This window comes from Charadrius vociferus, unplaced genomic scaffold, assembly GCF_000708025.1.
Source record: "Charadrius vociferus isolate BGI_N301 unplaced genomic scaffold, ASM70802v2 scaffold59, whole genome shotgun sequence".
Classification (NCBI taxonomy): Eukaryota; Metazoa; Chordata; class Aves; order Charadriiformes; family Charadriidae; genus Charadrius; species Charadrius vociferus.
In genome coordinates this window covers 347,656-359,760 of record NW_009661371.1, presented here as the reverse complement: position 1 = coordinate 359,760, position 12,105 = coordinate 347,656, and the positions used below count along the sequence as shown (strand labels likewise).

The 12,105-nt window shown below is 47.8% G+C and overlaps 1 protein-coding gene across 1 annotated transcript; it reads right to left on the bottom strand.

Annotated features, from left to right (window-relative positions):
- Positions 1 to 2,863: 2,863 nt before the first annotated feature.
- NOA1 (nitric oxide associated 1) lies at positions 2,864 to 12,105 on the bottom strand (the record flags this gene model as incomplete). Its single annotated transcript, XM_009893749.1, has 7 exons — positions 2,864 to 3,086; positions 3,681 to 3,798; positions 5,291 to 5,407; positions 7,434 to 7,565; positions 9,924 to 10,120; positions 10,969 to 11,133; positions 11,862 to 12,105. Coding segments are annotated over 7 exons (1,179 nt in total), but the record flags the coding sequence as incomplete, so codon positions are not given.

The following is a 12,105-nucleotide window of genomic DNA, read 5'->3' as shown; positions in this document are numbered from 1 at the left end:
CCCCGCTTGGCGGGGAAGCGGGGGGTCACCCCCCACCAGGGACACAACCACCGCCGGGTCCTGCAACCCACCCCCTCCCCACCGGCTCGAAGGCACTGCCAGCCAGCTTGAGCTGTTAGACCTGCAAAGCTGTCCTTCCGGAGGGTTTTACCTCTATTTTAACCACCTCATCCTAAGCCGTCAGCTGGGGTTTTTTTTGTGCAATTCTCCAACAAATTGAGTGGTTCTGCTGATTACGCTCTTCTGGAGCAGCTATAAGTGGTTGCACCCTGCCAGTGCACGCTGGGGGAAGAGCAGACCTTCCCAGGGGGTTGGACCTTCCGAGCCCTCTCCTTACGTCTGTTTTGCGCACGGACTCAAACCACCTTTGCTTTTGGCTCCTGTTCTAAAATGAAATGAGCCGTTGTCCACAGGCACGGTAGAAACTGTCTTACCTTTTAGGCTGCCTTGGCATAAACCAGACATGAACCCTGCCTTTGAAAAGCATTTCCAAGCAGGTCTTCAGCTCCGGTGTAATTCAGACCTGGGAGCTCATAAAAGACGTGTCTATGCTTTCATTGAGGCACTAATTGCTTCCACATTACAACCTCCTACCTGCTGAGGTTTAGCATCTGTCTGGAGGACCCATTTTTGTTCCCAGCTGGGGCTGTCGGTAGCTGGCCACCGCTCTCATGGCGCAGTGCAGCTTTTGCAAAAGCCCTTCAACACCTGCCCAACGCCAAGTCCCAGCTCTGCCCCAGCTCACCAGCTGCACGTTAGGGTTGGCCACGAAAGGATGCTGGGCACGGGAGCCGTGCACGCCTCCTCCCCGCATCTCCCCATGTTGGCAGCAAGCCTTTTCTCCTGGATATACCTCCGGCACCCCCTGAACCCACCCAGCCTCATGAAAAGGCTTTTTTCCCCAAAAAACAGGGGGGGTCCTACACCAATCACTTGCCTTGGCTGCTATTTTTCACATCCACCGCTTCGGCTGAAGACCACCGCTGTAACAGAGGCAGGTCTTCCAGTCACTCCTCCTGCATGCGCAGCTGTTTGCCTTTCATGTTGTGTCTTTCCCAGATGTACAGTGGTGCAGGAATGTTATAGGGGATGCCTGGTTTGGATTTGTCAAGCTAGTTTGAACAGACCACAGCCAGACCCTTTTCCTGCTTCTCAGTTTAGCTGAGAGTTACGCGCCTTTTTCCATGTCTGCTTTCTCTGGCTGGAAATGTCATTTTAGGCAGCAAGATGGAGCTGGTGCCAAGTTTCTGCAGGCTGGCCCCGTTGAGCTGTCTCAACATAGCTGCAGCGCAGGTCGGTGAACAGGCATCTTTAAGCATCATCCAGACTAAAGGAACTTCTCCAGCCCAGGCTCTGCACCCAGAAAGGAGAACACAGACAGTGGTGGGATGGGGAGCCCAAATAATGCCCCACCAGTCTACTCCCAGGCCCATCATCAGGGCTATCAGCCCATCAAAGGCCCACCTGCACAAGCCTAGAGCTGCACAGAGGCACAGAGAAAACAAACTGAAGGACTCCTGAGGAATGAACACAGTGTCTGGAGCCCTTTCAAGGGCTGTGTTTGCAGAGCCATCAGCCCCTCTGTCCAGGAGCGAAAAGTAAGTCTTCGTCTTGGGGAAGGAATCTCATCTGCGGCACCAGCGCAGTCCTGGCCAGTTGTATGTCTGTGTGCCAGGCTGTCTGTACTGGTGACTGGCGTGGAGCTTCAGGGGCCCACATCTCCAGGTGCCAGCAAGAGGGAGGCTGGCACGCAGGAACCAGCAGTTTCTGGGCAGATTGAGTTTCCGAGCCCAGCAGCTGGAGGGATCTACCACGTGTGGGCATGTGTGCACACAGGCTGCTGGTGCCGTCTGTGTTCCCAAGTACTGTGTGTCTGTCTGTGATCTGTGCGACCAGACGCGTACGTATGTGGCACATATGCGTGGTCTGCGCCTACTGGGAATGTATCTTCAGCCTCACTAGAGGTAGGACCTGGCAGGACAGAGTTGCAGCAGCTTCGCCTCTCTTTGGCTGTCAGACCTGGCATGATACAGTTTCCTCTAACACGAGACTTCCTGCTGGAGCTTTTGCGTAGTTAGCAGGATGCTTATGCCCACACAAGAGCGTGTTGTCAGCGACTTGAAAAGGATACAAAGGAGTAAGTGCCTTTGAAAAAGTTTTATTCTACGCCCTCAGTTTCAGAAACTTTTACACAAGCTACAGAAACCAAACCGAAGCAGCACGTTGCAAAAATTTCCTCTTCAGGCATACGAACGGACCTACTTTTCATTAATTCACCTTTCCTGTGTTCAAAATCAGGGTGTTGCACTCCCTCACCTGCCTCAGATTTTGAAGGACTGAAAGGACCTGATTTTTGGTCGGTGTTGTTGAATTACTATCAGCCACTAGGAGGGTCATACCCACACTGGAGCATTCCCTGCTCCTCCCCACTCCCTCCCACCTCCTTTAACTCCGGAGACACCATAAAGCCTCCAAGAACAAGGTGATGGTTTCTGACCCGTGGGAGCATGTCTGCAAGAGAAGACCTACTCTATAAGCAGCAAAGCCAGCCCAGGGCAGGCAGGTGAGTTTTCATCCTGTATTTCAAGAGGGAACACGTAAAGGAATTTGTTCGTAGATACTGGCAGGAGCCAGGGAGACGCTGTTTCACCTCTCACAGCAAGGTACCAGTGACTCAGCTCATTCAAAATGCCTGCAGTTCAGCAGCTGGATCAGGGCTTGTGGAGTACAGAATCAGGCGCTTTACTTCCCCCTCAGCCTGCTTTCGAAAACATGCCCGTTTGCTTTTAAAAAGGAGTCCAAGCTCTCCCAAATGTCAATCCGCAACAAGTTTCTCCAGAGGCTGTTCTGTCTTCTGCCTTGCTCAGAGGATGTGAAGTGCTATCTCTTCCCCGTGGTTTTCAGGTTTTCCACCAGGGAAGGAGGCTTTTTGGTCCTGTAGGCAGCAGTGCCTGCGATCCGGGCCCCTCTGATGGTACTGATGTACGGCAAAAGGGGAGGCTCCCGCACCACCAACGCGGTACCCTTGGGAGTATAGGCTCGGAGCAGCAATTTCTCTCCCTCGTGAGCTGTCACTGCCACCCAGCCTGCACAGCCAAAAAAAAATAAAATACAGACACTCAGTAAGATGAGCCACTAGTATCAGAATGAGGCTTCTGACGCAAACTCAGTGCCTCCTGTGTTGGCTGAGAACCTGAGCTACCCAGGTGTGATTTCTTTGAGAAGCCAAGCTCAAAGGTAATATCCAGCCCTTTCCCAATGGAAGGCAGCACCTAAATCCACATCTTGCTCTCCTCAGACACAGCGCTTTCCTGGTGAACTTCAGAGAGAGGGTATGGACTACTAAAACCACAATAATAAAGCTTTCCAATCCATGGCCATTCTTCTCTCACCTGGACAGCAGACAATGTCACAGCCATTCCTGATGCTGTGGAACTTGTATGGCAGCCAGAGCATAAAATATTCCGGTGTGGTCATCCTGTACAAGCATGGTTGTCAATCTCCATTCTTGGAGGTTGCCAAGCCTCAGCTGGACAAAGTCACGGCTGCCCCAATTTTGTGTTGGTGACAGTCCTGCTCTGAGCAGGAAATACAGCTTCATCCCTTCAGAGGCCTCTTTCCATCAATGTTTCTAGGGTGCACACCCTGCAAAGCAAACTAATGAAGAAATATTGAATTACCTGCGGAGGAAAGCTTGATATCTGCAACTGCCTCAGTGGTACCAATTCCTTTGAGTGTAATGTCCTGAGGGACAAGCGGGGGGAACTCTTTCATTCGCTCTTCCCCACCCATAGGAACCTAACATCAAAACACGGAGAAAAAAAATTTAACAGTCAAGAGATGCTTCAGCACTCCTACCTTAAACTGGCTGTGTGTCCTGGTTTGAGCAACACAGGACTAATTTCTCTTCTAACGCTTGGGAAAAGTGCACTTTTAGAAGACTCTAGTGTCTGAATCTGTGAAAATATTTACTTTATAGCTAGTGATGGTGTGTGGGTTTCAAGGTCTCAGTGTTTTCAAGCTCACCAGGTGCAGGGACGAGGAGGACCGAGACCCAGGCACTTGACCCAAGTGGCCAACAGGATTATTTCATACTATGAACATCACATTCAATATAGATTAGAAAGTTTGCTGAGAAGTTCTCTCTCTCCCTGGATGACTACAATCCTAAGAACTTCTTGCCCCAGTGCCGGACCCCTGAGCCCTTCCCTTCTTCCCAAAGCTGTAGAGCTCGCAGTGTCCGACATTTGCTGCCCACTGCTGGGAGGGCACAGCTTCCTACTGATAGAATTGTCTGAGTATAATCCTTGTATATTTTGTATTGGTATCAGTATCAATATTGGTTCTGTAGTGTTAGTAATGTTAATTATCTACTCTTATTCTATTACATCTGTCTATATTTCAACCCTCAGGTTTCCTTGTTTTCCCTGATTCCCCTTCCCAGGTGGGGAGGGCTCATTGGCTGAGAGAATAAGTGTCTAAAGGACAAGAAATTGTTGTGGCTTTCTCAAAACATAACATCATGGCATATGTGGGAATAAAGATATTAGACTGTTGTTACCCAAATAAGAGCTGGCTTGAATACCCTACAAGAGTTATTTCAGGTTTGCCAAGAACAGAATCAGGATCACATCGGGAGCAACCCAGTGGAAGATCATTGAGGGGTGAGCAAAGATGCAGTGCCCACTACAGGACCTAGCTGGTGGCTCAAGCCAGCCACCTTCATGTGAGTGATAGCACTTGTTCTTGATGTGCGCAGGAATGGAGCTGCCAGGACAAGGACAGCTCACCCTGTTCCCCATCAATCTGCAAGTGCTACACAGTGCGTGGCAATACCAAGGAAAAAGTCAGACCACCAAAATATGCAGGGATGTGCAGAGGATCCGGAAAGAATAAGAAAGGTACATTTTTCAACTGCAATCTGTTCTGAAACCCCAGTCTGAAGTTTGCCATGGAAAATAACCCCATTGCTGCCTGCACTTTAAAGCTGTTCAAGAAAAGCCAAGCATCAGAGAGCAGAGCACTGCAAATCATCTTTTCAGCCTGAACACTAGAAACAGAAGCTCTGCTGAAACGCATCATCCTCAGCGCTCTCTCCTAATGCAGCTGCAGCCACGCAGTCTGTGCAAGACCGTTCCACGCCACAGATCTCCACTCTCCCACTGCAGAAGTCCCAAACTCCTGACATGTGCTGGTTGTCCCTGTCAACTGTGCCCCAGCCAGTGCGCTTCCCCAGGCAGGGCAGCCTGCCTGTCTGCAACCAAGAGCCCATGACAGCACCTCCTCTTACCTTTAGTAACTCCTGACCAGCATGCTTCTCGTAGATGGCATCTGCGTTACTCAGGGTAGAAATGCGGACTGGCAACAGGTTAGAAGCCACAACAGAAAACCAGGCAGGCTTTTCTCCCTGAAACACATTAACAAGAGGAGGATGTTACTTGTGATAACAGAAAAGCAGCCCTGAATTGTTCTCTCCTGCTCCATTTCTTTCCTGCATGTTGAAAACCTCTTGACTGATGTCTCCTCCAAGAGATATCTTTGCTTAAGTATAATTCCCAAGAACAAACTCAGTGTGGTTATTTAGCATTTGAGGTGATGGACGTGTGTCTGGTGCTTCTTCTCCTATCACTTCATATTTCTAACATGCATCTCTCATCGAACCATGCTTGGTTCCAAGCTGCTCTCAAGCTATGCAAAGACTGAACGTGGAGCAATTTCAGCAGGGACTCTCATAACTTTTGCACTCAAAGCAAACAAAGTTACAGAGGCGAAAGACCTCTACAAACTCTGCCAGCAGCCTGAAATAAGGAAACCCAAGTGCAGCAATTCCTCTAAGCTCCTCACAGATCTATTCTGAGGCAGGGGCTCCTCTGTCATGGTCTGAGCGCAACTGTCTTCCTTCAAGGTCTCTGGAAGATGAAGACTCATACAGCAATGCATTGAGAAAGATACTGAGAATTTCTGGGGCCCTACGTGTGCACAGCTAAGCGTGCTAGGAGCACCACTACACGGAGAACAGGCTTACAGCACGAAGCCTAACTGCCAGCCCTGCTGCACCAGACACGTTTCTGAGCCTGATCCTCTCTCATCGAGAGGTGGTGTGACACTTTTACCCTGACCTCAGGCTCCACAGGCTGCCAACATCACCCACATTCTCCACAACTCCCAACAATAAAAATCATCCCTCATGACAAAACAATGCCTCGGGCAGCCCTGTGGCCAGACTGCCTGCCCTATCCTCTTCATCACATGAGAGGCCTCGTTGGTGCTCAGTGTTTCTGCAGAGGGTGTTTACTGCCAGCAAGATGTTACCACCTCTATCTCTGTCCTACTTTGTCTGGCATGCAAATCCAGGTTTTTTCTCAAGTTCCTGAGAGCGCCCAACCAACATGCCTAGTTCTTTTCTGAGAGCTTTGCCCAAGACAGTATGGGTAAAGACAGGTTTTTTTCTGCTGGGTCGCTCTCCTCACAAACAGCATTTTTTTCCTGAGTGAGGAATTATTCCTTCGTACTGCAAAGCTGGCTTTTGGTCTGGGGTTCTGGATTCTCACCTTAACTATGACAGAACTTTCCTGCCACCCTGGTACACTATTACTTACAGAACCCTGTTCCCTTCACGTTTCTGGTTTTCTTCAGCAGGTCAAGAGTGTCTTCAGCACAGTACAAAGTCAAGACTTTTATGGTGATCTTAGAAAGCTGACTGAAACAAAGGAATAGCCGTATACACATGCCCTTCCCAAAATGGGGGAAACTACTGAGAAAGGCATTATCGTTAGTGCTAGACTCCTATCTGGAAGGAACCACCCCTTCCAGAGGAAACATCATGGGAGATCAGCTCCACACAACTCCATAAAGGTGTATAGCATGAGATTTCTAACAAATGGAAGAAACAGGCTGGGGGAGGACGGGACACAGACGACACAGCACCTTTTAAAAACATTTTTACAGAAACTAAAATACATGTACATTTAATTGCTTCCTTAGACAAATTCTTCAGAGAGGTCTGAGTCAGGAAATAAAAACACCCATGCTTTTCTCTCTTGGCAGACAGCATTCACAAAACTCAGAAATGAGGAAAACTACCTATTTTCCCAGTTAATTCTGGTACTTTCCTTCTTCCCTCCCTCCCTACCTTGTGACTTTGTATGTTATGGGAAGTTGGGAAGTACATCACACTGAAGGCATTTGTCAGCATTCAAAAGCACTTATCATTATAAAATATAAAATGTTGCACGCTGGTAACAAGTATCAAACCTTTCAACTCCAACTCTCCATCCAAAGGCATTTTGACTTTATGCAGTGCTTTATTAACAGATTCATCATTTCAAAAACAGCACAGAAAGTGTCTGGGAAAGCTACCCAGAAAGCCTTTTACTGTCTGGTACTATAACAAGAGATGAAGCAGCTGCTCCCAAAATCCTTTCTTCCCTTACCTGTAAGTAGTCTACACGTCCCAAGGCTGCTAAAAACAAGACCATTCCTGGCTTGAGAATGAAGGTCCGTGGAACGATGGCATGCGTTGGCAAAACCAGCTTTACTTCTTTCTCTGTCAGGAGATTTAAAACCTGCAAAATAAATTGCACTGTTACATCTCATTCCAGATGTTTCAATGGAGACAATGAAATTAATATTGGTATTATATTACTAGAGGAAAAAGATCAAGTAGAGCAGTATGACATCTAACAGAACAGTTCTGGTCCACACAGTAAGTGAGAATCAGGAGGAGGTAGGGATGTCACCTATCTCCATGGCAATGCAGGGTTCATAGCAAAGTAAAACAGCTGCCAGCAGCCTGTTGGACCACGGATTTGTGAATCCTGGGTCTGGCTGGAACAAGCTCATGCAAGATTTATAGGATTTACTGTGCTTTAACATGAGTGCAGCCATGTGCCATGAACCGGAGACCACCTTCGGCTATGACATTTGGGTTAATCCACTTAGGCAGTGACACAAAGTGCCAAATCAATACTAACAGCAAAGCTAGTCTCAAATATCTCACTGAGAGAAAAGTGCTGGATCAGACTGTGAAACAACTAAAACTGCAGCATGACCAGCTTGCCCCACAGTGTGGATCCCTACCCCGGGCACAGTGAAACAAGCTCTCCCATCTGCAAGGGCTCCCAAATGCTCCTGCTGCTTGTATTCCTCTCCTCCCTCTTCCCTTCCATCTCCTGGCTTAACTGGCTCATCTGTTTAGGTGCTAACTTGTTTCAGTAAAATGATCCACCCCAAAGTCTACTGAAAAGCCAGCGACTTAACCAGCAGTGCTGCAGCCACAGCAGTCTGATCGCTTCCTAAAGAAGCACCGTTCAAATGCAGCTATGAAACAATGTCCAGGCACAGAAGTTCAGGAAGCAGTGCCTTGAAGGGAACGACTACTCTCTAGGTTGATGGCGTCTCTTTCCTAAACACAGGGAACTCACTGAGGAAATGCTTCCAGCTGTGCCCCCCCCCACGCCATAGTCATGCAAATATAAGTTTGTAGCAGTCTGGCCATGACGATTAATCTCAATTCAGCATTAAACATAACAAGGGTTGTGGTGCAGCCAGAACCACGAATGCTCTTCCTATGTTCACACGCAGATAATCTTTAGCTTGAAAGTCAGGGCAGCCTTCAACCCCGATTCTAAAAGATGAGGAGGATTTGCCCTGCTGGCTGCAGGTTTTCTGATGTGTTTGACAATGCTTAAACCAAAATTTGAGAGTTATCAGTAATAATTTTCTAGGCTTTCAAGAAGTTTGGCTTTGGAAGGAGTCCTGAGGAAGGAGCTAAAAATAAACCTCCAAGGAGTAAGAACAAAAATGTCATTGCATCATATGCCAACAGCCACCTTCCTTCCCTCTTCTTCCAAAATAAAAAACAAAACCCAAACCTGCTCATCACTAGAAATCTCCCCTGCCAAAATCTGCCACATAGACCATATGCTTGTCCTCCAGCCAGATCAAACACTGACTGCAGAAACAAAATTTGATTTGAAACTTGGCATGTAGCTCTCCAAAGGCACAGCAATGATAATCAAAATCATAAACGGCAGCAAGTACTTCTGGATGCAGGAAAGCCCACTTATTTCCATACTTATTCAGCTCCAGAAGACAGGACGAACACATCCAATCTCCAGTTACCAAACTAGGTCTCTAAGCTGATGGCTGTCTTTACACTGGACATGAACCAGCTATTGGATGTGGCAAACACATCTACTAGAAAACCAGTAGTTTTCTAGTGTTTATGAAAGCAGTATCTGCACTTGAGCTGTGCAGTCTCAGTACAATTCTTGCACTTCCTTCTCTTCAGAACTTTCCTATCTCCTTGTACTTTTTAACTTTCCCAAAAAGGTGACATGCAGCTCCGCAGATATATGAAAGCCATCAAAAATCAAAACATTACTTTTTTGGATGTGTACACTACATCAGCACTGGCTTCAGAGCCACTGCTCCACTGAAACATTGAGGTAGGCCTGACGCATTGGCACTATTAACAGGAACACTGCAGATCCTGGTAGCTTCAGGAGAATGCTTTCTCCAAGACTTGGCTCAGTCACACAACACTGGTTATCCTTCTAAGCTCCACCTTCTTCAGTAGGCTGGTTGAGCTAAAAAAGTGCAAGCTTCATTGGGTGATGCTGGTATAAACCTGCTTACAGCCCTGTCACTTACTTCCCTTCATTTACATGTTAAGCAAGTCTGATGATGTGGCCACACAATTCCTTTGCAAAGATCACAGTATGCACTATTCAGAAAAGAAACAGCGTTAACACAATGAACCCATCCCAAGTAAATACAAACCACATTTCAACACAATTGCCTAAACCAAAAGAATCCTAACCCCAGGACTGCAGCAAAAATACTCTCCCACATGCACAGCTAAGGCAGAACAATCCTCCCAAACCCTGTCATGCCGAAACACAGCACCACAGAGTACTTACGCAGTTTTCCTTTACAATCCCTGGAGTGTCAAAACACCAGCGAGCATCCTTCACTTCATTGTAGGTGAACTCCTCCCTTTCCTCACGCTTCTTAGGGGAATGTCTGGGATCTTCATCTATGCTGTAGGAGAGCATGTCAGGGTCAAAGTCAACCACAGGGCTAGACTTCTGCCGTTGAAATGTTCTTCCAACTCTTCCTGAATTAAAATGAAAGGTTTCCTGGTAATTAATTTATTAACTTGCCTTTCCTTCGATTGGACATCTGTCCCTTCCTTTGCTTAAAAGAGATGCACATCAGTAATATAAAGGTGATAAAGATGCTATGTGAGTAGAAATTTGTGTGTTCAAAAGCCAAGATGCTAAGAAATCCCTTCTACAATTCTTGCTTAGCACTCCTCAAGCCCCAAAATCTTAGCAGAGACCAGATCACACACACTCCATTATTTCTGGTTTACAGTAACGCAGGCTGCCGTCTTTTTTCAGTGCCTTAGACTGTCAAACACAAAACTATTCGAAAAATCAGAGCTATCTTCTGCCAAGACCCTCTTTTGGATACATACCAAAATGGCGTACAACCACTATGGCCTGCAGCGAAAACGTGATTATTTAAAAATGAAACTTGTTTTCTTTCTTTGGGAATGATAGATGGCCTATTATGTATTATCATAGTAAACTGCTAAGCTATCTGAACTAGGTTAGCAATGCTGATGGGAGGTGCACTGCAATGCTACTACAACCGCTGAAAAGTACTCAAAAGAAATACTAATGACACTACTTACAGAGGAGCTAGGGGTCTTGCACCCATTACTTAGGGAACAAAAACTGGTCAAAATAACTTGAATACAAATTTGGAAATTTTTTATTGCTACTACAGACAACATGTTCTTCCCACAATTAAACAGAAATGAGTTCTTTCAGGGTGGGAAGCAATTACTTGCCAAAACCAAGTGGATTCTATGGCAAATTAAGGAGTTAACAGTCCCTTGTGTAACGCAGTATTTTCACTGGGGCAGAGGGGCAATACTTTTACTCAGGCAATACTCACCCACTAAGTAACCTTGCTTTTTAAGCTGATTAAGGTACTTTTTTTCTTCACTGCTTAGCTGATCTTCTGTTTTTGTTGCTTCTTCTCTCAGCCTCTCCTGCCTTCGGAATATCCTGTCACAGGTAGGATTAATAATCGGAAATTTCAACAGGTTCAGTGTTGTTCCTGGAAAAAACAGAAGGTACATTTGGGCCTCTGATTGCCAGGCACACTTAAGCTCTGCAGAACAAGAAAAAAAAAAAAAAATTTGCTTCTCAAACTTTTGGGTTGGAGTAACACAAAGTTGGAGGTGGAACTACAGCTGCTTCCATAAAGCACTAGTCTCCCCAGCCACGGTAGTGGAAAGGAGGCATCTACCTGCTTGAGATCTGTTCTCACCTATGGTTTAAGGAAACAGGTCTCAAAACCAAGTGGTGCCAAGACTGACTTAATATACCCCAGGCAAGTCCCACATCCAGGTAGCTTGGTTTGGCCTACGGTTCTTTTACAGGTGCTCACCTGTCTACCTCCTGGTCCCTCTCTAGACTGGAGGGCACCCCTAATTGACAGGGAGATGGCAAGGCACGCAGATTGGGTACTGCCCCCACTGCCAGGGGAGCACAGCAGGTTGGCTCTGGTTTTTACCAGCCCCCTTACTGCTGCAAGACACACAGTATCCTCTGCACATGCCTTCCACCCTGAGGACGGTGACGATTCAAAGCACGGCACAGCACCGGAGCTCGCTGCCCACAATGGTGATGCTCGGTGGTGGCAGGCACCTGTTCGGTGACTGGTGCCCCCCGCCCCAGAGATGGCCGAGCGTGGCCCTGCAGGAGGCCCCCGGCTAGCTGGTCTCTGAGTGCCCAACACCACAGGTGACCCGCCACGATGGGAAGAGCATCAGCACCCCTGACCTGGCCAGGGGGAGACGGTGGCCCTGTCCACGGCGTCGGGAGCACGGGACTTGCAGTAGTCGGAGAGCAGGAGGGTGTTGAAAAGCGTCGACTTGCCGGAGTTGGTGGCGCCCAGCAGGTAGACATCGCCGGCACACTTCCAGGAGCGCTGCAGCCGGCTGATCAGCCCCTCCAGCCCGAAGCCCGTCTTGGCGCTCACCAGGCGGACGTCCACCAGCGGGGCCTCACGCAGGCCGGCCTGGCT